General features: G+C 42.7%; 1 protein-coding gene across 1 annotated transcript in view; it reads right to left on the bottom strand.

Annotated features, from left to right (window-relative positions):
• XYLT1 (xylosyltransferase 1) overlaps window positions 1–25,665 on the bottom strand; it is a gene marked incomplete at both ends in the record, with an annotated part of 207,026 nt that overhangs the window by 85,524 nt on the left and 95,837 nt on the right. Inside the window, one exon of the mRNA XM_082490446.1 lies at window positions 12,475–13,006. Coding sequence (XP_082346572.1) covers window positions 12,475–13,006 — 532 coding nt within the window. The remainder of the gene's footprint in view (window positions 1–12,474; window positions 13,007–25,665) is intronic.

Genomic DNA, 25,665 nt, shown 5'->3' with positions numbered 1-25,665 from the left:
TCTGAAGCTTCCTCATATTATTCCTCGGGAGCCTGATGGAAGAGATCTTCCCATTTGCTTTTCAGGAATCTGCCAGTAGAACATTTGCAGAATCAAACTGCCATAAAACTGTTCTTATTCCCAAAATACCGGATGTATGTGCTTTGCTTTGGACCATAGACTTCCATTGACTGGTAAGACAAAAACCCCCAGCCCTGAAAACCTCTTTTCTCTTCTGCACCTTTGCTTGCTCCTGTAGGAACAAAACCGTCTTATTTTTCCTTGATGATCTTAAAATTATGGAGATAGAAGTGCATAGAAATATTTTAGGGTGCACTGATAAAGGTTACTAAATAAAGTTACTGAAATAAGACATCATTTAAGTGAGGTCATCAAAGCTAGCACAATGTACATCAGTTAAACCTCTAACCCACTTTGCTGTTAATAGTCCATGGGAAGCTTGGGTTCACCTTCACCTCCTGGCAGAAAATGGTAGAATTATTTACAAAAACACATCAGCTCCACGTAGCCTCCCTCTGCTGTGGGTTGGCAAAGCCAGTGTGTGTTATGTAGAAGTCTTATTCACAATTAATCTCTTCCACACCCCTCATTAGCCATTTGCTTACTCTGGCAAGGTGGGTAACGGAACTAGGCTGGGTTCTCTTGTCCAGCTTTCTCTTCTGTAAGGGAGTATTTTTCTTACAATGTTTTTGAGTAAGAGACCAAAGAACATGACTCTCAGACTCTCAGAGAATGACTTCGGGATAGATCCTCAACCTGTTCAGAAACTTCCGGACATATTAGTGAATTTTTTCCAGAGCACCTACACCTTGGTGCCATGCAAAAGAGAAAGTACAAGCGGGTAAAATCTAGATTGCAGTCAATTCCTTTTTTAAAATTCCCTTTTCCTCCCTACTATTCAGTAAATTGCCCAGAATGAATCACAGCCCACAAATAGATGGAGAACATGAAAATGTATGGTACTGTTTAGTCATGCTACTGTCAAGCTCAACAATATTATGCAGCACAGTAACACACTGCATACACGAAGCTTTCAGTCTAAAAGCATCATGGTTTAAAATACTCCACTGCGCTGTGATATCTATTGACTGGATGGAAACCTTCATTTCCAATTAAAACCACAGGTGAGTAAGCAGCGAGACTGCTTAAGCTGCTATTTACAGCTGGTCACAAACAAAAGTGCATTCTCACCAGCAAAGTGTTTCTCTTAGGACTTTTAATGAGTTCTACAAATGAATCAAGATTTCCAGACAACACTTCACCATTAGTTTGGGCAAGAAAGTCTGCACAAAAGAGAAGCAATCACCTTGCAACAGAGAGAACCATACAAGCAATTACATTCAAGTTGCATGGAAGGCTGCCTTGAACTTCAGTTGAGTAGTGAGGTTTCCAGTGAGATTTGCAGAAAAAGATCCTTTCGACAGACAGCTTTTTTTTGTGGTGCTCCCTGACAAGACCTTCAAGTGTTGCAGACTATCATGCCTCAAGGACAACTGGTAATTAAAGTAAGCAAATGCAAGCCGGAGGAATTAGCAAGAAAGTGGGAGATGAGCTGCTTCAAGCTGATCCACACAAAGAGGACGTGACACCTTTATGGTATCATAAAGAATTCACGTTCAAACTCACAAAGCTGGTCCCCGAACCATCAGCATGACAGAGGTCAGAAGGGTGTCTTCCTATAAGAATCTTAATTTGCCATGGTAGTGATTCCTCAGGGAATAACACAAGGTATGGCGGTGTCTAAATAAAAGCTTTTGATTCATGAGGACACAGGCTTTTCTTTCTAAACTCCTGGCATAACTCAAAGGCAGTATCCATACTAGTGTTAAGAAAAATGTGTGAAGTTGAAGTTTTCACTGAATTTCACTGCCTGTGAAGAACAACATGGTCCCTCCAAAACACAGCCAGGGCATATGTGCAGTAATGATGAATAGGAAACTTGAACCCAACTCTGAACCAAGCCTTTATATGCTTACCGACAAGCTTAATACATACCACCCACTGACAGCCTAAACGCACCCACTCTCCTCAGTCTAGATAAAGCACATCGTTAGGAGCTAGAAGGGCCTTTCTTCAAAACTTTTAATGACCAGAGAAGTTGTGGCAGCATAAGAGAAAGTGGTGCGGCAGGGCAATGCAGCCACTGGAGTACAGCCAATGCTCTCCTGGCAGCGCTGCCCATAGAAGACTATGTTTTATCATGAGAACAGCAATTTGGAGAAATTCTGTTTTAAAAGACAACAAGCAATTCAGTGCTGCAGAACAAACCCTACAAATTTCCCAATTTGAAAGCATGTACAATCACTATTCAAATTATTTTCAATAAACCGCAGAATTTGAGTTAATAATGATTTTCCTGCAGTATAATTCTGGGTTTTGGCTTAAATCTCCCACCATTCTTACAGTGACATCCACAGGAAGATAACAGATGGGTAAGCACCGAACACAAGAGACGGTAGTGATGATTCAGCTACAGCAAGCTCTAGGAGAAAGGACTGAAAAATTCTTAGGCCTTCCTGGAGGCTGATGAGAAAACCAGAGAAGGAAAAGAATGGATTTTTGCCGTGAACCTTTCAGCAGGGACAGGACTTTAAAACAAATATCCTATTTTATAGTAAAACTGTAAATAGAATACTTCAGAGTTTAATGTGCACTTAACTAAGCCCGATGGTGACAGCAGTAGGGACTGGGAGTTGGGAGTACTCTGTTCTCCCTTACAAAGACGCCAATCGGGAGTAACTTCTTTGACAGAACTAGATGACAAATCAGTGACATATCATGGATATTAAAACAGTGCGAGTGGGGAATCAGGGCTATTCACTTCTAACATGCTCTCAAACTATCAAAGACGAGCATTTATTTGGAAGACTAAATATACATTGAGCAATTTCAAAATCTTTTCCAAGGTTGCTCAGCTACAGATTCTTGTCATTCACTTTTCTATCGAAGTCATGATTACCCAAGGAGAAAAAAGACTGATGTTTTAAAACTGCCTACTGCCTAAGAAATATTTGCAACAGAAACAACTAAATTATGGTTTGGAGTCTTAAAATGGCATTAATGTCCTGTAAGATTGGCTTCATGCCTAGACTGTTGGCATTTTAATTCAGAGTAGATCCCTTAAACAACTCTTCCTCATTTCCAAGGCAAGACATTACAAAACTGCCACTGGTCTCATAAAGCCCAGCGACTCCTGAAATACATCAAATAAACGTACCCTTTCAAAAACCTAACTGAAAAGGGGTGTATTCCTATATACTTAATTCTGTAACAAAACTGTAAATAGCTAAGCCATCCATTTCAAGAAGCCACAAAAGAGGAAAATTCTTTGCCCCAGCTCAGGAGGAGGAAATTAAATGTCAAGACTTTTCCCCCCAGTCATTTTAAAAGTAATGCAGTTAGCGCTACTGACTTCAAACCAAACTGTGGCGACCTCGAGCTGCAAATAGCGTGGGATTTCTGGGACACGATACTTCCCCATTCTCAAAATAATAGTTCATCAGCTGTAGATTCTTGTGAAAACAGAGTATTTCTTCGGTAAGTAATGATAATTAAAGAAGTGCAATGGTTAGAAAGGCAGAGCTGAATTTCTAGCGAGTCAGCCCCAGCAATCTCCTTGTGTCCTTGGTGACATTTTAGGCAAATCTGAACGTTGCTGTTGCCTGCTTATAATTAGTACATAACAATGACATTCTTAACACAGTTTTATTATGGTTGCAAAGTTAAATTAGGAAAGAATAGAACATTGAGGCTGCCTGTGCAACCTTAGCTCAAGCTCAGTGCAGCACTACTGTGCATTGACATCGCACAGCTGCTTGCTTAGCATTGAATAATAGTAAGATAACTAGATGTCATGTTTCCTCTTAAAGGTCTGTCTGCTAAAATCACTGTAATGAGTCCACTCCAGAGGTCCAACACCTATTTAAATATGAAAAAAACCCATGAATGCCAGGATGGCTCAAGTTTTCCTACTACAGGGGGAGGTTGGGTTTGTTGGGTTTATTTGTTTGATTGGTTGGCTTTGTTTTCTTTTTTTTTTTCCTTGATCCCCCTCCCAGCTCATACCTTTGTACCAATACTTTTCTCTAGCCATAGTTGTATTCGACTCTCTCCCCTAACACTCTGTCCACACATTTCAGGATCACTGGGAAGCATTAGCAATCGCTTAAGTACTTCTCTTTCATCTCTGTACATACACAGTAATCTTTATCAAAATATTCACTGAGCTTCTGCTACCCCCACGCTCTCTTCCCAGGAGGTTTGAAGCGAGGACATACTTAGCCATTATCCTCTCCCACGCTTGCCCACGCTCCTCCTTTAATGCTCCATAAAACAGTATCATTTCCCAAAATAGAGGCTTGGTGAGAACTAGGGCTGCTGACCATAAATTTTCCAGCCCTTCTGCCCTCCATTCCTTGTGTCATGCATTGCTTTCGGCACTTCCTTAAGATGCCATTTGTCAAGATGCTTTCCTGCAAGTCTGCTGCCCTGGCCTGTCAGGGACCAACTCTGCAGCCAGATCCACAGGTGACCAGACAGACCTAACGTGGAAAAACGTGACCAGACAGTAGCATCATGTGGAAAAAACTGAGGAACATCAGTCTGATTTCATTCTCCCACTTCTAAACTTGCAGATGATCTAGACAGGAATTGTCTGTACGTAAATGAAAGGATTAATTGGCACAGACACCCAACACAGTTTTCCCCTCACTGAATTTATTCTAAAACCAAAGCTGAAACTACCCCAGACAGCACTGACAGAGCCAGCCTGTGCTCATAACGGCCTTATTTTTGGGAGAAGAATCCCTCAGCTCTGCAACGCCCCAAGCTCATCCCTGAGAAACCCCAGTCTCCTGTCGTCTACACTGCAGCTGTCCCCAGAGGTGCAGGGAGGTGGCAAAACAACGTCACCCTGTTTTGGGATGCCACAAGGACATCTCTAGCAATTCCAGCTCCTGTACATGGTGTACGCAGATCTTCCTTCTGCAGAGAAACTTATCCATGTTTCTGACCCACTGGCCAGATCCCGTTTCTGAGGATAATTCATTCATTTGGCCCTCTTCCCAGGGAACAACTCAGCTGTGAGCAGGGGGAAGCGTTTTGGCAGCTCGTACATCAAGGCTGCTCATCACTCCCTTCAGTTGACCAGAGTGCACTGGTCACCCCACAGCAACGCAGGTGGCCCTAGGGTGGGACGCCTGCTGGCACAGCCAGTCTGGTGACAGGGGCTTACGTGCCCGTTGGGTCCTAGCATTTACGTGCATTTTCATCACATAAATGATGCACTCCAGTCCTCATCCGTACAATGAGGTAGGGTCCATCCTCAGCCAAAACAATGAAGTATCTTTTCATTACTTACATCCTAGTTTTAACTATCCAAACTTGCCCACGTGGCCATAATAAGAGTTAATCTGAGAATCACTGGCAACATAAGTTTTTCCCCCCGAGATCTCATTTTTCTCCTTATAGTGCCACAGCTTCACTGACTTTATTAGAGTTGGTTCTGCTTTACACATGTAAGGGGAGGGGAGAGACACACTACTTATTTCATAAACTCATTTTGCCTAAAATGCAAATACTGAATCTTGAAACAGCCCTTTATAATGAAAGAAGCGCTGGAAACATGGTTTCCCGAACAGAACACAATCTCTGTAGACGGTGTAATTACATCTTAGTGTTCTGCAGAATACCAGCGTATGGCTTAAATGCTATTAATTGTAAGCAGTTTTGTTCCACAGGATGCTGTTCGCTGATAACTACTCAATTAGGGTTATTTTGCAATTAGTCTACTCACAGTAAATTTATTGCAACCGGAGTCATCTGTGGTGCAGCAAATTAAAACGCTGTCTGGGCTGCACGTGCAGTGGCTCTTACATGCTCCTTAAACCGTGTATAGCTCACCACAGTAATTTTGTCACACTAACAGTTTAGACATACAGAAAAGCAGCAGCAGCCAATGTTATTGGGAATCCTGAAACCAGGAGAAAAAGAGAAATTTGGGGTTCAATAATCAAACCCAGCGAGTCCAAAAAATGCACTGCCAAAATTGTGAAAGCTAAACAAAGCCATATGCTTATATGACACTCTACACATACGCAGGCATATTGGGCAGATGAAATTCTGTATTTGCCTAGTTACAGCTCTCATTCTTTTAAAACTATATAGAGGATGCTCTCATTTCCATGCCTTGAAGAATTGCTCTGCTCCACCCCATAAGTATTTGGCATCTTAGCGGCTTATCCTCTCCCTTCCTGCAAATCATACCTCTTTCCGTTGAGTGTTTGAAGTTATCACAAAAAAAACATTATAGACATGCAGATTGCTATTACCTGTGCATATTATTCAGTAAACAGAGCTCCAGAGCCCTTTTCTCTCTGTTTGAAAACCAAAAGAAAGCTGTGTTTTCTAAAATGAAATGGAAAATTTTCTTCTCAGCAGCCTGTAAGAAACTGAAAGCTCTTGCTTCAATGTGCCAGAGCAGCATTATCAATAAGCAACCAGGGAGAAAGCGGTCTAATCCGCAAAGAACTCTTTCAGTGCTCATGAATGATGTGAAATGAGGGTAGCTTGATTATTTTTCTACTTTATTTATGAGTTGGGTTTACCCCACAGGGATGAAGGTAGCAGAAAACCTGTTTGATTTATAAACTAAGAAAGGACAACAGAAGAGCCAAAGGGAAATAAATCAGGCTCACTTGTGGCTCTCTGCTTTCCTAGGGACTTTTCTTTTGCCAGAACTACATCTTAGAAAACACCCCTCAAAAAATCCTGTTACATACTTTTGGTCTATCTAGGGCCATAGATCTGGGTCAAGCATAAACCCAGTTGGGTAATTAACGATAAGGATTAGGCCAGAGTCTCCCCTGGGGAGAAGCTGGCCCAGAGGAGGACTGATGCAGATATCACTTGACGCCACGCCTGCGATGACTCACGGACCCAGTGCCAAGGACTAAGGAGCAACTGTGCTACATATCCAGCAACCTTGCAAGGCAAGGGATTCAGACCTACAAGCTACCATGATCCATGCGAGTGAAAAATAGAGAATTCGGGGACTGAATCCAGCCACTGGGTCAGAAGTTGGTGGTCTTTTTTATTGCAGAAGGAAGGCTGCAAGTAGAAGTCACAACTTTAATATGCATGTTGAAATGTGGAGTTGTGGAATTGTAATTGCATTGCTGCCCAATAATCTGGGCAGCAATCTCAGCAGTCAGGGCCACAGTGGCCATTCTAAACTGTACTCCTGCCCACGGCAATAAGAGATTCTGCTGCAGGAAACGTGGCACAGATCAGGTCACTTGTGCTATGTCAAAGAGGAGTTCATCTAGGTACAGAGTGAAGCTTATTTTAGAGCCAAGAATTCACATTGAAACTTCTGCTCTTCCCAGTACCTCTGCACAAGAGGAGGGCCATGTATAATGATGGACAAGAAGGGAGGCAGCTGGTCCAGATCCACCAACAGCTTTGGTGGGCAGTAGCTGGCACACCAGGGGAATCAGTGTCTCTATTCCGGCCTGTATAGGACCAGGCTGGAGATGGCCCCAGCAAGGGGGCCACTACATTGTTCACAGGTTGCTGACCTCCATATCATGTCTCCTGAGAAGAAATGAACTCTCCAAAAGGATGTCTCCCTGTACCCTCTCCCCAACCTGAACAGCACTGGATTTGCCCTTTCCTTATATAACCTTGTGCTGAAGCTGCTTTTCCCCTCTTACTTTCATCAACTGCATTGCCTCTCAAAACACACTTCTGCAAACTCCCAAACATTCCCTTCTGAGGGAAGGATGGCTTGCAAGCTGACTGTTGTCCTGATCTCAGCCATGACTTTGGATAAGGCTGAACCTAAAGCCTTTGACACCAATCCCCTGTTCCATAGAATTTACGCCCTGCTTTCAGGACCCGCTTCTTGGGAAATGCCAGCAAGTCAGGTAACTCTGCAAGTCAGGTAACTGGTAAAGTTGCCATGTCCCATTTTGCTGCTTCAGCAGTGTTGTCTCTGCAATGTCCTTAGAGGAACGGCAGCCCATATCCTCTTGTTCTCATGGAAATAACACCTGCATTTCAAACGGGTAGTAAACATGACGCTCTTGGTTTTAACAATCCTTTCTTTTATACACTAAAGATAGTTATATTCAACTTCCTTTGCCTGTTGCCTTTGGAAACAATGAAGTATTTAAAAGAAAAGAGAAACAGCTTGTAAGATCCTGTTCCCATTGATAACCACTCAAGCGAATGTATCGCTTAACATTTATGACAATCCAGCTGGATGGAGTCATGTCCATGATTGATAGCTACACTTAGCAACTTTGTGGTTTTGATCAGCTGAGACAGGATCCAAGGGGATTAAATGCTGGATGACATCTCAATGGAAACCATAGCACTGGGAACACGTTTATATGTTGGGATAATGGACGAATGTGCTACTTGAATGCATACGTATTTATACTTCACACTCTGCTGAAAACAGACAGGAAATCTTTTTTCAAACCAAAGTGAAAGCAATAGCACTCCCATGCTGAAGACAGACTCGGTCTCCAGAGGTCCGACATTTGCTGACAAAAAGCGCATAGCTTTTTTGATGCATGAAGTGGCAAGATCTCTATCCAGATCACCCCCCGTGAGCAATCCTAACTATGAGGTGTCTTATGTCCCCAAAAGCTGATGTCTCCAGTGCTTCACAAACATCTCCTAACCAAGTTCAACTCCTTTAAAGGACCTCTGGAATTGATGAAGACACCTTTGATGAGGGATGGAGCCAGTCTGTGAGTGAACAGCAGCAGTACTTATGTTCTGCAGTGGGGAGGAGAGATCTGAGACCACAACATGCTTAAATTCAGGCCATGTATCTTTAACAGGGCTGTAAAATTTAGGGGACTTACCAAGTTATATGTATTATAAGGCCTTCTGGTAGGCACTGGACATCTTCAGTTTTGGGGTTCCTACATGTCTGTCTTGATAGTCCTGTATTCAGACATTTGAGAAGTGACTTCAAAGTCTGATCTCCTCTGTAGGTCTGATGTTCCAACCTGCTTGTGCATTGGCGCCTCCTGCATAAGCAACTCGTGACCCATTCAACATGCTGCTGTGTTATCACTTCCCCACAGTGAAGCTCCCATATCTGCTCTAGAGCAACCCTGTATGTATGTCCTGGTTTGAGGTAAAACAGAACCAATTTTGTTCACTAACTTTGTTTCTTAGCTGGGCCTCTTCTAACTACTGAAATTAACTGCATATTGTGCAGACAGTGTTCACTCTCTGAGTGATAAGACCAATGTTTACAGCTGATGCCCCGGCACGGGATGCAGAGAGGCTCCTGCTTGTACTTATTGCTATAACCCCCACGGCCAACCCACTTTGTTATTTGCCCCGGTGGAGGGTCAGAAGCGGAAAAGCATAGTGGGGTCCCACCTGCGGGGAGGAGCGGACAGGACAGGTGACCCCAAACTGACCAACAGGGTATTCCATCCCATCTGCCTCAGGCTCAGTATAAAAGCTGAGGGATCAAAGGGTCAGCGCTCTTCCTTCAATGGCCGACGTCTAAGGAGGGCTCTGTTCGTCTGCCTGTGATCCCGATCCTGAATGCAGATCTGGAATCCAGTTCCTGTCCGTCACTGAGTCCAGCCTGGGACTGCCCCAGTGCCAGCCGGTGACGTGATTGTCATCTTGGGAGGCTGACACAGTTTTGTATATTTTTCATTTTTTTTTTTATTTTATTATTAATATTTCATTAAAGTAGTTTAGTTCCTTCTAAACTCATAAGTCTCTTTTTCCTCCTCTGCCTCTCTCTTTGAAGAGGGGTAGAGGGGAGCATCTGTCCGTCCCATCTGGGGACCTGAGGTAGTGGATTTTGGCCTAAACCACAACAATGTAACACAGGATGTCCAGATTTTCTGCCAAGGAAACCTGGCTGTTGAAGTGGTTAACTTCAGCTGTCAGCATGGGCAGGAAGAAACAACCTTGAGGTAAAGAAAAGTCAACCTTTTCCAATAGGATCCATCTGGCTAAGCTAAGACATCCTTCAATTACTCTTTTTAAACAAGCATCACTGCCACAATAAAAATCTAAATGAAATTCTAGCACTGCAAACCTAAAAACTGTAGTCACAGTCTTTTTACACTTAATTTTTTAATGTGTTTTATATCCATACTTTATGAGTTGTTACTAAATCTATGTGTATTTTACAATAAAACCATATCTGGACAACTTCTCCATTTCTCTAGTTATCTTTGTAGGTCCCAGATTTCCTGGACATTTTACTACGCCTCATTACAAAGGAAGCATTTATACCAATGTGCAATGTACATACATGCTGGAAGGCTTCAAGTGTAAAAGGTGACACTGTTCTTGGTTCTAAGACCATGGTATTATCCTGACTGCAGGGCATATGAGAAATTCTGTATTTAAAAAAGAAGCAATAAATATTTCTTGAGAACCCTGTTTTTAAGTATGGCAGTTGTTAAAAACTTCCGGAAAGTCACTCTGCATCCCTGGGAGACAGATTACCAGGCAGGGGATGGAATCATAGGTGTGTGCAAAATTGTACACCGTTGCGGTGTGCTCCCCCACTAAGGACGTCTTCCAGCTCTCTCTAGGATACGACTTGTGTATTTGTATATGTGATGCATTTACCCTACACAAGGTGTGTAGCATTGATGACATTACTAAGATACGTTCTTGATCCCAAAAAGCGTAGGACAGTGTCTACAAGGTGCTGACCTGCATCAGCTTTCTCAAAGACCAGTGCTGACTCTCCTGTCATTAGAGAAGAAGAGGGAAGGATACCAAGGAGATGCTTATGACAGTGGATTCCACAGTGGTACCCTGGGAACCTCAGGGGCACCCTGGGCTACTCACTGATTCCTGTCACTGGTGTCTGGTTTTGCTCAACTCTCTTACCTCTCTACTGTCTTTTATCTTCCCTTCAACTTGTGCTGCCTTTGCTGCCCCTCTCCCTGCTTCTAAACACCAAATCTTCTGCCTGCTCCATTAATTCTTTATCTCCAATGTTTGCCCACCCAGCTTAACGATTTTGAGTATTACTATAAGATGAGAAAGGGAGGAAAAAAAAAAAAACAAACAGCAAAAGAGACATGGTAAAAAACAAAACAAACGAAAAAAAAACCCAGTCAGGTGCACTGGAGTGGGAAATGGGGTGCTCACACCTGGTGATATGCATCATCTAAATTAAAAGTCTAAGCTTCCCATTACAGAGAGAAGCTCTTGTTTGGAAACATCCTCTTGGGCACCTTCTTTTTTCCCCGCTGTCTCTACAGAGAGTTTAGCCTACTAATTTAGGCAATAGCAACACGGATCTTCCTCCCTCTCACACTGAAACCACCCAATGGCAACCACTGCTTTGCGATGGTGCAAGCCGTGGGGGTTAGAGGATGTAATCGAGTACTCCTAATGAAAGAAACTAAACATCCCCTAATCCCCATGGCTCACCATGTTTACTGTACAATCTCAAAGCAAGACCTATTCTCTTGTCTGTAAATGTCCCTCTGCACTTTCAGCTCGGACAAAGACACCAGCATATCCTTACATGCATGGGCTGAAGTGTCAATTACAGATGGGGACTTAGGACTGCTGTAAAAACAAGTGCTGCTGCGGATAATGCTGTTCCCTTGATCAATACGTACTTTGATCAACTGATCAACGCTTTAAAAAAAAAAAAAAAAAGAGGAAAAAAAGGAATTTTACTGTATGGGAAGCTTACAGCTAAATGAATGGTGGCATGTGAAACATTCTTCTTGAAAAGTAGAAAAAGGTCAGCTCACACATGCAAACCAACAGCAAGCTGAGACATCTGACTGCATGAAGAACCCAAAAGCAACAAATCAAAGCTTGGCTTCGGCTAGCAAAGGTAACTGACACGATGACAGTGATTTTGGAAATTACTTTTGCTGACTGAAGAACATTAAAAAAAGAAGTGAGACACAAAATTGGATTTTTTACCCATACTTCTGGATTTCTTTCTAATCATACCTCTGATAATTATCTGGGTTATCAAAATGCTTAGCAGTCCTGGTTATTAGCTAGCACTCCACTGTGCCAGAAAAATGGTCATATGGCCATAACAGCAATGCCAGCATAAGGCAACAAAATGCACCGTGGCTGTTCCCTGATGCCTCAAAAGCACACAAGTCCTGTACAGAATAGCAAGACTTCGACTATGCTTCTCTGCGTCTGTAGATTAAGAACTAAAAGAAACAGGAGTAGCAGCTAAATACCTAGATCGCATGGTGTAATAAAAATCTGGTGGAAGTGAAAAGAAATTGTATAGGACTCTACCAAGGATCTTGTAACATCCATATAACTCCCTGTTTAAAACATCCTCAAACCCTCCCTCATCTTCACAGACTAAGTGCATTATACATTCCTGCAATAAAGCCATTTTTTGTCATCAGAAGGCCATTTCAATTGTATAGAATCCTTCTCCCGAGATACCGTGTTCTCCTTCACCATCTACCAACTTACCCTCCAGCGTACAGAAACGCGTCACCTTCTCCGGCATCAGCTTTCCATGCTTGTGCTGACAATACACCTCTGCGATCTCCTGCCGACACTGCTTAGTTTTAGACCGGGACATAGCTGAGATTGCCTCTTTGCCCGTTACCTCACACTTTGGTGGTTGGTCGTATCTCAGTTCAGGGGAGCTGTTTCCATTTTTTTTTAAATGATGCTGTCTGGGAGACCTGTGAATGTCCTTCAAATTGTTGTTGCTGCTGCTGCTGCTGTTTTTTCCGGGGTGATCACCGAATTGCACCACCTCATTGGAGTTCTTCCCCAGCAGCAAGTTCTCCTTCATCTTCTCCTCTTCCAGTTTCTTTCTCAAGTGCTCCTTTTGCTTGCTAAGGGGTTTTTTCACCAGCTCAGACTGGTGTTTTTGCCTCTGAGTCCTGGGAGCAAAGTTACTGTTATCAATATTTTCAAAGTCCTTGGGGACTGAATTTTCATTATTGCTGTCTGTTCGCATTTTCTCTTTCGGTCGGTGGGAAAAATAGCCATCCTATAAATGGGGAGAAAAATTATACTCGTCTTACTAAAAATAGTCACAGCCCATGCATTACAAGCATTTCTTACATGAAAACATACATAAATTACAATCCAACATACGGAAAAAAAATCCCCATGTCAGGGTTCATAACAAAGACGGAGCTGAGAGGCCTCTGAGCTGCCCAAGTCAGAGCAGACAACCACTGCCTGCACCCCCTTCATCGCCGAGCCAGAGTCCAACCCCCATCTCAGACACAGCAGGTTTGTGAGCAATTATTAACCAGAGACTTCACCCCAACACCATGAAAAATCAATGGCAAAACCGACGCAGGTTTCAATGGAGCAAGAGCAGGTCCGTCAACGCTTTCCTTCACTCCTTGTGTTAATGACCGCAGGAGCTCCCAGGAGCTGCCCCATTCCTCTGCAGAAGGCACCACATGACTTTATAGCCCAAACTTGCTTTCAGTGAAGTAACTTTGCTGCAAACCAAACCCTTCCTAATTTTGGTTGGTGGTTTTTGGGGGTTTTTTTTGTTTGTTTGTTTGGGTTTTTTTGAGTTTCTACATAATAAAACTTTGGAAAAGTGTTTCCTACAGGGTGCATTGCAGCCTTGCTGCAGGTGGGAAGCTGTGGCAGCAACAAGCCCTGTGCATGAGGGTGAGCAGCTGCAGGTACTCAGGCTCCCCAGGAGGGTCAGAGCCAGGCTTAGATGTTGGCTCTTAACTGTCACGTTCCTCTTCTCCACACCAGGCATGCTTTGATAGATACACAGACTGCAACATTTAAAATATATCATATAAAGGAAAAGGAATAGACCATGTAAAATATGTGTCTGATGCAGAATAATGCTTTGCTTCACCATTTCACCCGCACCTCCACCTGTTACCACAGGAACTTGTCCTAGCCCATCAACAGCAGAGCAAGTTTACAACACCAAAGAGAAAGGAAGATTATCCCATGAATCCTAGAGACAACCGAGAACATGGCAGTCTGCTCTAGAAAACATGCAACAGACTAGAACAAAACCGAGAGGCACTTATATGTGTATATTACTATCAAATGGGAACCTGTCTGATAGTCAGGAGTGGGTGAGGTTGAGCTACCTTTGCTCCAAGAACAGAAACTAGCCCTCAGGCTTGTGGGGCACACAATTTTTAGGCTCATGGAACAGGAAATATCTCCATTTATTAAAGTGATCATCAGCAGATGAAATCAAGGGGGAACTGTTATTAAAACATCCCAACACAGGGGTATAAATATTGATAGACTTTTAGAGTCCGTCCTGTTTTCTTTCCACTTGTGAAAGACCTAAACAAAAATCAGAGGCTGGTAAATGACAGCATCTACTAATGATGACTGATAGGAGCCATCCTTAGCGGCTATGAACCACATTTTGTATTCAAAACATTTTACCAGCATTAGCTAATTGCTTCTCACACCTCTTCTGCAAGGAACTATTTAACAGTCAGGCTTTGCAGAGGAAGGAAAGGGAGATAATGACTTATCCAAGGCCATGCAGGGAGTCAGTATCACTTTGACCTCGGCAGCTCAACAATAAGAAATGTTTGAATAGTTTATTCATTAGAAGATGTGGTTCTGTGAGTGACTGAAGTGACTCTCTCTTCATGAATATGTCCAGCTCGCAAGTAGCTTCAGCTGTCAGACAGGGAGGAATGCAGAGAAGTTAAAACAAAAAAAAAACACCACAAAAAACTAACCAAAAAATGCACAAGCCAAAAATGCAAACATTTTTCAGATGAAATATTTCTAGTTTGGAGAGAACACATTTTTTTTAAAAAATACTATCTTTCTGATTTTTAAGGGCATACATGAAATCAAATTCTTTTTTTGTCTTATTTTTTAAGGAGAAAAAAAATAGCAATTTTATAGAATCATAGAATCATTTAGGTTGAAAAAGCACCCTTAAGATAATCAAGTCCGACCATTAACCCAGCACTGCCAAGTCCACCACTAAACCACGTCCCTAAGCTCCACATCTACACATCTCTTAAATACCTCCAGGGATGGCGACTCAAGCCCAGGCAGACTGTTCCAATGCTTGACAACTCTTTCAGTGAATAAGTTTTCCCTAGTATCCAATCTAAACCTCCCCTGGCCACCACTGGAGGCCATTTCCTCTTGTCCTGTCGCTTGTTATTTGCGAGAAGAGACTGACCCCCACCTCGCTACAACCTCCTTTCAGGTAGTTGTTGAGAGTAATTAGGTCTCCCATAAGCCTCCTTTCTCCAGGCTGAACAACCCCAGTTCCCTTAGCCACTCCTCATAAGACTTGCGCTCTAGACCCTTCACCAGCTTCATTCTTCTTCTTTGGACACCAAAGAGAAAATAAAACAAAAATAGTCTCAAGACAGCCCTCAATTCCCATGAATGACCAAACTAAAAAAGCCCCCACAATAATTTTCAGAGCCCCGCTCCCTTCACTTAGCCTATTTCTCCAATGTATCTTCAAAGACAAAGATGGCTCCAAACCCAGCAGGAAACTGCAAATAGAGCGAGACAAAGGTAAAGCTTATTAACATCATACCCAAAACACCTCCACTGAGGTGCCACTCCGCTGAGACTTCAGATGTTTGATAAGTGTTATGTTCCCTTTGTCATTCAGCCAACTCCAAAACCTCAGGTTAGTTATGCCACTTGTATATTTCGACTTGCTTTATTTTAATGCGCCTGGATCTTGTATTTGTATATGTGAAACAGCTCAGAAACTTTAACTGTTCTGCTGTCACAGTTCCTCTAAAGCGGTGCCGGAATTCACCTTTTGTCCTCATCAAATAATTAAATGCAAGATGCCCTACACTCCTGTACATATACATATATGTATATATGGCTCTGTGTGTGTATATATACAGCTATGTGCCTAATTTAAATTACACTGACCACAAAGAATCAGAACACACACGCTGCAGTTACCCTTTAACACACATTTACTGTTCCCTTTTTGAGAGCAGGACATTGTACCAGCCCTTCAACGTAGGCAGGAACCCACAGAGCTCTCTGGAGTTGCAGGTATCCGGACGTATAAATGAGAATAACTTAATGATACACAAAAGGGTTGAGGTAGATCTGCGTGGATGGTGCAGTCCGTAGCCACAGCGGGTCGCCCAGGGCTGTCTCTCATCTTTCAAGTGTTTTGTCCCCCAGTTATACAAAACTTAAATACAAGAGGCATCCAAGATGCTATTAATTCTATTAATATAAATGTTATATCCCAAGCACAGCCTGAGCTGTTCTTTACAAGTAGTCCTTAAATTTCAACAGGTTAAGTATGTGAAATATGAAGGAAACTATTATAGACCAAACGTGAACTTTATTTGCTGGGCTTCAACAGCAACATTGCACAGAGAGCTAGAGGGACACCACTCCACAGTAATGCAAAGCATCCCTATCATTAGTTTTCATCGTTAATACAATTTAAAGTACTTTTTATTGGTAACCGGAGCATTCCACCACACTGCAACTTCGGGCCAAAATATCTAGCTGCAATGATGGGAAGAAAAATAAATCTGTCTTCTTCCTTCAACTCTTTCCAAGGTCTGTAAAGGCGATGCCGCAATAGGATATTTCTGTGTATCTTGGCAACATTCCCTCTCACAGTCTGACTTTTGCTAAATGATTTTTGTATTTAAGCTAAAAAAATCAATAAATTAAATCCTAATCTGTACAGTAAATGACATGTTGATAAAGGGGAAAGGAAGGGAGAGATGTTCACTGTTGCTTTTTCATGGTAATTCTTATCACCCACAAAACGAGACATTGGCCTGAACCAGAGTGACAGACACCCCCCCCCCCGACACGTCCCGAGGAGCGCACAGCCCTGTCCCAAGCTCTGCCCTCCTCCTCCACCCAAACCTCTCTAGAGCTTCACAAAGCCTCAAAGGTTGAGGTTTGGGCCCGTTCCTGTTTCAAACAGGATCTGACATGATACGCATGTGATATTTCAGTCGGGATCTTTGCTCTCTCTATTACCACCCCTGCGCCCATGAGCGGCCGGTCGAGCGGCGCAGCTCCCCCCGGACTGGCGGGGGCTGAAGCTGCGGGTGTTTAAGTGGAACGTTCCCACCCGGCTGATGTACTGCGCTCGAAGAGAGCGGCAGAAAGCAGTGATGAAACCTCAGGAGAAAAAAGCAAAGTAAACAGCAGATTTACTGGTGTAAGGTTCACCTCTTTAAACTGTTTTCCTCCTTCAAGGGCTTTGCCCCCCTCTGGGAAATGCTTTTCCAACTCTACATGCTGGAATTTGAAAAGACAAATGAATTTTAAATGCTTCAAAGGCAGACACAAAACTAAGCTCGGCTGTAACTCTTCCCTGCCCGCAGGGACAGCAAACACCACAAAACTTCCCCGCCATGGAGGACACGTGGTGTCTGCAGAGACATCTCTTTGGGAGGAGCAAGGACTAAAAATAAAGCACAGTCTGCAGAACAACTGCACCAACCAAGAGCTATAGATATACATTGAAAAATAAAGATAATACCACAGCTGGACAGTCAAATTTCAGCCTCGCACGATCCCACACCTGTTGATGCAAGTGTTAAATGCCACTAAACCAGAAACCTCCATCCACCTTTCACCTGCATTTCTTTCTCACAATAACTTTCACCAAAGCTGAGCATGATTTTTACAGCATAATGATTTCAAGATAGGATCCATACGTGACAGCAGAACGTACACATGTTTGCAGTGCAGGGGAAATGAAGCTCAGTACTCTGAGCTTAAAAGAGCAGCAGCTGCTGACAATAAATTGTGTTCATTCGTGAAGTTCAGGGGTACAAACAAAAGCAGCACATCTGATTTTTCAGCTGGCTCCAGGAAGATGGGTTTTACTTGCTCTGCGATATTTAATTTTTACGGTGCTGGATTAATTGCAGACTTTATTTGCCATGGATGTCTAAGACATTCAAGTCAGGACAAAGTCATCCTGGAGAAAGATGATCTTGAAACCAGGCGCTCCTGGTTCTGACAGTACCATGGGGAGGACATCAGCAGGTTCGCTGTTTCAAACATCATCTTTTTCAACATTTGTCTTGCTATTCGTTAGTAGCACCTTCTTGTCTCTCTCTGTACTTGCAAACCACATTAAATACACAGAAAAAATGGAAGGTTATACCAGGACCAAACTAGAAGCACAGAGCCTATTAGCACTGCCTGTACGTATCCACAAAGATGAAAGCAGTATTTTCAAGCCAACAGCTGATGCTGATATTTTTTGTTGTTGTATAGACTGAATCTCATCCACAGAGCTCAGAAAAAAGTTATTATAGAAAGCACCGTTTTGGTCTTTGCAATAGAGTAAGTCACCTTTAAACAGACATAGATCAGAAGAGGCTCTATCCAAAGCCAGCTCATTTGGGAGGCTATTCTATAGCAATTACCCAATATTACAGGTCTCATATACAACACATGCCACCCAAGGGCATGTATTTCAACTGTACTTCCACTACATTCCTGGCAAAAGACTCCCTTTCTGTGTTATCCTACCCGTGCTTCTCCGGCAGTCCCAGAGTGACACAGCCTCCCTTTGGGGACTGATAGTGCAAATGGCGCACCCTTACACCAGGGTCGCGTCTGTAGCTCAGTAATGACCCACTCCTGCTCCCGATGCCAATGAAAGCCACTCCACTCTCACACAGAAGCGCAGGATCGGATCAAAAAATCAGTGGTTTTTCCTACATTTTAAAACCAAACTGTTTACAGCCTTTATAAAGAAACCTTTGGAGACTTTTCATCACTGTGTAGCACCGCATTTCAAAGCTCAGTTGTGACACTGTGGATATCTATCACAGAACACAGGCCTGAGAGAAGGACTTCTAGAAACAGAATTTTTTGTTTCTAACTTTATCTGATCCTCAGAAGATACATGGAGAGGTTAACTGCCAAGTACCCAATGGTGAGAGCCCTGTCAGGGAGAGTTTTAATGACTGTGGGGCCTCTTCTACATGTGTGCATTGCTGCAATTCAGCAATAACAAGCAAATACTCCCAAACTGGGAAAGAACAGTCTGTACTCAGGAGTGTCCATGACATCACTGTCAATTACATACTGATTGCCATTGATGCTAAAAATAATAATATAACATTAATGCAAAAATAACATTTTAAGCTCAGAGCAATTGCACGTAATGAGAGTGTTTGAATGCTGCTCCTTGTTGAACACATGGATTTTAATTCTCCAAACTCCACTTTTAGTGTGTTTTATTAAAATCTGTCACCAAAAATAAATGCTCTTTGGTATATTAGCCACTATGGTGACAGAGGGTCTCGGGCTCAGGTACTGTGAGCCTGATTAAATTCGAAGTTCCCCCTATCTCAGGAGAGAAAGCCCTGGTTCCCGCAGAGATGGGGGCCGAGCTTTTGCAATTTACTGAGACGACCATGGAATAAATTGATGCCGTCACCTACTACAGACCCAACAGCAGCTGCCGCTCGCTGTAGCTAGCACAAATACAGAGAGTTTGGAAAAACTTTACAGCCATCTGTAATAACGACTGGATTTTAATGACAGCCTGTTAACACTCTTAAAGGCTTTTGCAAGTACAACACACACCTGCTCAGCCAGATCCCCGGTAGCCTACATACCTGCAGACCGCCTCTCCACATTTTTCACTTGCAGCTGTCATATATATTTGCCTGTAAGTTCAGTATGTTCATGCATAAAAGTGCATTTGGGTTTGCCCAGTTTAGAAAATCTAGGCACAAATTCTCACATAATCTTTCAGGTAGAGTTCTGTATCCTGCACGCTGAAGACGAGAAGTGAAAGACTATGGCTGCAATATTGACCAAGGGGAAACTCCAATAAACCAGCACGTTCGCTGTGGGGTGTCCCACTGTAATACACTCTAAAGCTGTAGAGTGCACAGTTTCAGACCAACCGTGCCACCACCAACAGCCAGGATTAGGCGGTATGAGTGTTCATTTTTGCAATATGCAAAAGGCAACACCAGATCAATTTCAAATTGCTTTCAGAGAAATAACCTAATGTGCATATAAATCAGGAGAGACACAAACCACAGCAGCCTGATGCGCACCAGCTCTGCACACAGCATGCGTGGCTGAGGAATCCAACTCAGACACCAAAGCCAAGGGGAAGAGCCCGTACCATGCAGGCAGCCACCGCTCCGGCATCACCCACTACACAGCCGTGGGAATACAGCGCTGCTAGACAGCTCCTTTTCTAGAGGCTTTGTGAGGCAAGTTAAAGAAAACCCTAATCAGTTCACAAAGGCACACAATAAGAGCTTGCATTTATCTGCGAAAGGTGTTCATTGCATCATGCAGAGCATTTCCTCCCAACAATAAGAAAGTGCTCCGTTCTCCGGAAAAGTTATTCATTGTATGATTTCTGTATCAAGGAAGTGCTATAAATACTACACAGATGGATGGACCATGTGCAATCAAGCCCTGAATGGCAAATGTTCACAGTTTCAGTTTATCTGACACAACTGATTTTCTCCCCAGCATGGAGGGATTTGCTGTCTTTTTGTACTGAGAACATATTTTCATGTTCTTTCACTAGCAAAGCTTGGTACCTTAAAGACACAGCAAACCAAACCAGAACTATGCGCATGCACACACTAAGCAACAACAAACACACAGACCTTCCTCTAAATACAAAGTACTGGATGTGCTGGCCTTGAGGACCAGGTATAAATCAATCCCTGTACTATAAAACTAGATTTTTTCCTCCTGTCACATAATAAAATACATAACAATTATTGATGACATGTGGAAATATGTAATCACTGGGCAGTCATGCAGGATCACGTATGCCTGAGACAAAACGAGGGCCTAGAGCTGGTGCAGACACTTGCCGCTCTGATGGGGTGAGCTGTGCCGCTGCAGGCTCCAAACCAGCTCACAGCCCCAAGAGGTGGTGAACAGCTTCAAAATCTGCATCACAAGTCAAAGCCTCAAAAAGACCTGGTAGTTTTTACAGGACCATCTATTTTACCTGTCCTGAGACCAGCAAGAATTTAAACAGTACTACAAGAAGATAATGGAAACGAATTTCTGTTCAATATTAATTACAGCTCTGTGACATATTCTTTTGTAATGCTTGTTAATTATTCAATAATAATACCTTCCAATTGTCAGAAAATGGCATCTCTACAAGTACGGGCTGCTCCTTTTTTTTTTTTTCCTGCTCTAACCTTTGCGCGTTTGAGGGCTTTCTTAGTTGAAATCAAAACCTGCCCAGCAGTACTACAAACATTACACTGGTCTTCAGAACAAGAGCAGAAATTATAAATACTCCTCATGCTCCAGTGGGCTCAAAAATCCAATTTCATCCCCATTTGAAACAGCTGGGCACCCGTCTCCCTTGGCACACAGCCAAAGAAACTTCTTCAGACCACCCGTTCCACAGGCAGCTGCAGGCTGCCAAACCAAGGAGCATGGCAACTTCAGCCCCACAGCTGATTCCCAAGGCTGTCGCAGGAAGCAGCTTCGCTCCATTCTCCTTTTCTGCAGGAGTCCAAGCAAAAACCACCTTTCTCCATTGCTCCATCACTGTAAAGTAAAACTACAGGGCATTTGCCTGGAATTATCCAAATGCTCACTATTCTGCTAGATGCATACAGAAGGGTGGTCACCATCAGAATGATAATAAACGATAATATATTTAAAAAAAAAAAAAAAAAAAGAAGAGCAAAGAATTACTAAGCAAAGCAGGAGAATGGATTAGAAACTCTCCCTTCCCACTGTCAGACCAAACGAGCCCATTCCCCGGGATGACTGAGCACACGGGGCTGACAGACTGCTGGCTCTGCAGGAGCTTTGGACACCTCACCTGTGTGTTGCAGCCCACCATGGTCCAGAGGCTAAGCATCACAGCAGGTACCATCTCCTGTGTTCAATGGCACAGATTTCAACATCCTTCAGACACTCATTTCAATGGCTCAGAAGGCCGCTTGGTCAAGGAAGGTGTTTTCCCAGTTAGGGTAGGACCCTGCCAATACAAAATCAGCTCCGGATACAGCACTCACCCTATTGTTGCTTGTCTTACTATGCCCACATCTTTCAAACTACAAAACAGCCATCACTCTGCTTCAAGTCCTTGAGCAGCGGCAGGGACACATACATCCTGCTGTGCCAACCAAAACAAAAGAAATTGTGAACTTTAGTTGATGGTTGATGTGCCACAAGACCCTTGGAAAACTAGTACTTTTGGCAGATGGACAAAAGCACGGCCAAAGAGAGCAGATGGAGAAGAGACAGCAGATGTTAATGTAGTTAGATTTTTCCATAAGTTTTTCAGTTTCACTCTAATAAGTACATTGTACTTCAATTGTCAGTAGCTGAAGACTTGTGAGAAATACCTTGTGAGAAATATATTAAGTTACTTTATGCCTGACATTAAAGAGAGATACAAAAGGTGAAAAAAAAAAAATTATTAACTTTGAACTTGCAAGCTGGTAAAGACAAAAGATGTCATTGTTTCAAATACAGTCCCTTCTGTCATGTAAAAAGATTATGAGAAAGAGCGATCATTTGGGTTAAAAGGTGGATTCTGGTAAGTGAAAAAGCATGAGTCCTTCAGGATTCAGCGCTAACAAATACTTACAGGCACTGCTAGCCCAAAAACTATTGTTACACTTGCATTTCAAGGCTGCAGAATAACAGATGGACCACCAGAAAGCACACAGACACTGGGGATCCCACACTGGAACATCTGCATTGGTAAGTGTCTGTTTGGAGGATTATTTTTCCCTTCCTTTCCAAAAATGGTACCATTAAAAAAAAAAAAAAAACCCAACCAAAATTAACATCAACTTCAGCAGTGTGTTCCAAAACACTAGAAACAACATCGTAAAAATACCATTAATAGAAGTTGCTTTTTTTTTTTTTTCTTTTTGCATACATAACATTTATACATTAAGGAAAGATGTTCTGGTTTGAACTCAAATGAAAACAGCTTCAAAACTTTGGCTGCTTTCCTCCAAACAGGTTTTCTATTTCTTGCTAACATGTGACTTCCAGAGTGATTTAGATTTGGGAGTAAAACAATATTGCACCCCTCAAGAGCCCAAACAGATTTTCACATTTGTTCCAGCTTAGCACAGTAACTGTACGAACAGCTATACTGTGTTAACGGTAATTTCAAATGTTCATCTGGTTATTAAAAAGTTTGGAATACTGCTAGAGGGAGCTGTGAAGGCACGTATCCACAGTATTTCAAAAACTGACATCTTTGTTTTCTGCTAATTTAAACTCAGGAAAATTTGTACTTACACAGGAGGACTGGAAAACAACACAGACTAATCCAATTTGTTCAATCTGTAACAGAACTTGATTTATAACCAGTAACTGCCCCCACTTTACGCATATTGTTCCTTTCAATGATGTTTTAAGCTCATTAACAGACTCCAGACTAATGCACGCAGCCCCTTCTCTTGGCAAAGGTCCCTCCCAGTCAAATTCACCAGGAGTAACATCAACACTCAACTGAATTTGGGCAGGCTTTTTTGCCTGCATATACATACATATGCTCACACACACATATTTTAACGGTCTCCTCCTCTGCTTTGCAGTGCAGTTAGCTCTGCTTCAGTGCGGGCAAGGGAACCCACCCTTGCATGACAGGACACATTGCTCCATTCCCAGGGGAACAAACCCTCAAAAGAGACCGTTCACTTTGAGCAACTGTCCGGGAACGTTTACCAGCATTATTAAGCCTCCTGGATTCATTTCAGCTTAACCACATCTTTAAACAGAATTCACCACAAAACTAGGAAGGAGATGAAGGAGGACTGGCCCGACAGTGCAAAACACAGGAAGCGCAGGAAAACCCTGGAGGTGTATTTTCCTACAACTTCTTCCCAAGAGAAGGTGGATCTTATAATCTTTCCAACTAAAAGCTCAGACACGAAGGAGCTTACAAAGAAGTCAGCACTTTCTCAAGGGAAAGGTAATTTAGGTGACTTTTTATATTAATGGCTATTGCTTTGTGGTCCTTGAACAGGACCCTCAAACAGCATTTGAAGAGACATGCAGTTTTGTAGAGGAGCAGCAGATACTAATGCCCCACAGCTTTCTAACAGGCGTAGGGCTAGTCGTGCTATTCTCACTCCTTCCTGAGAGGGCTTCACCCAGGGGATGGCACGGCACAGCGTCTGCACGGGGCTGGGCCTTGGGCTTGCACGACGTTCTCATGGTTTCAGCTGGGACGGAGTTGACTTTCTTGCTAGCAGCTGGTGCGAGGATATGTTTTGGATTTGGGATGGGAATAGTGTTGATGGTGCACTGATGTTTTTGGTTGTTGCTGAGCAGTCAAGGCCTTTTCTGCTCCTCACATCGCCCCGCCAGCGAGTAGGCTGAGGCTGCACAAAAATGTGGGAGGCGACACAGCCGGGACAGCTGACCCCGACTGACCAAAGGGATATTCCATACCATGGGACATCATGCTCAGCGTATAAACCTGGGAGAAGGAGGAGGAAGAGGGAACATTCGGAGTGACGGTGTTTGTCTTCCCAAGTAACCGTTACGCGTGACGGAGCCCTGCTTTCCTTGGGATGGCTGCACACCTGCCCACTAATGTGAAGCAGTGAACGAATTTCTTGTTTTGCTTTGCTTGTGTAGCGGGACTCTCGCTCTACCTGTTAAACTGCCTTTATCTCAACCCATGAGGATTTTTTCTCACTTTTACTCCTTCCATCCCAACAGGGGGGAGTGAGCAAGCAGCTGCATGGTCCTAGTTGCTGGATGGGGTTAAGCCACGACAGACATCTTCTGGGGCGTAGGACAGGAGTTCTGCAGGTAAGGTCAATAGTGATATATCTACATACCTGTTTTTCCTGATGGCTATTCTAATATCAAAATAGAAATATAATGTTCTGTGTTTTTAATTATCACTCAATTAAATTTAATTATTTGGTGATAATTAAATTTGTCATAATTTGGCAAAGGTGGCCCAGAGAGATCATATATAAACAAATAACACAAAGTAAGTATAGGAGTAAAGCTCAATCATTTCAATGTTCAGAATATGGACATGATAACCACACTGAATACCCATTACCAGCCAACCTGTTCATTTTTTTTTTTTCCCTACCCCCCCTTCTCAGTGACCCACCCCATAAAAAAAAAAAAACACCACAGCTAATCCGAACCAAATTCCTCTGCTTCCATCTCTATTTCTTTCATCCAAAATTCAGCTAATATACATTTATATATTTCAAAGCAGTAGTAAACACTTGAAATTGCTTCCTGGTGACTTGTTATTAACTAGATTCCAACTAAATTCATCTGGAGGCCCATTCCAACTCCAATCTAAACAATCTCAAGCAACCTAGGGTGAATTGCTGAGACACACAATAGGATCTCTGGCAGCTATAGAAATTAAACATAATTAAAATATGGATGGTAGAAACCAAAGACACCCTCACATACAAACGAAAACATCCTCGTAAAATACGGTCAGTTTAGCACAAATGTATTCAGCCTTAATTAGGTAGAAAATCTATTTAGATGAATACAATGCAAAGAATAATAATGAACTTCAGGATTACATTTTGTTACTTGAAGGGAAAAAACAACACAAATAAATGGGAAGTAATTGGAGCTTATTTAATAGTCTCAGACTATCAGCTTGAACAACTATAATCATTAAAGACCCTGCAGTGATCTTCTACTGATAAATGTTGTTAAATCAGAATT

The sequence above is a fragment of the Vanellus vanellus genome (genome assembly GCF_965231255.1).
Source record: "Vanellus vanellus genome assembly, chromosome: 14".
NCBI classification, from domain to species: Eukaryota; Metazoa; Chordata; class Aves; order Charadriiformes; family Charadriidae; genus Vanellus; species Vanellus vanellus.
This window is presented reverse-complemented; position numbering and strand designations above follow the sequence as displayed.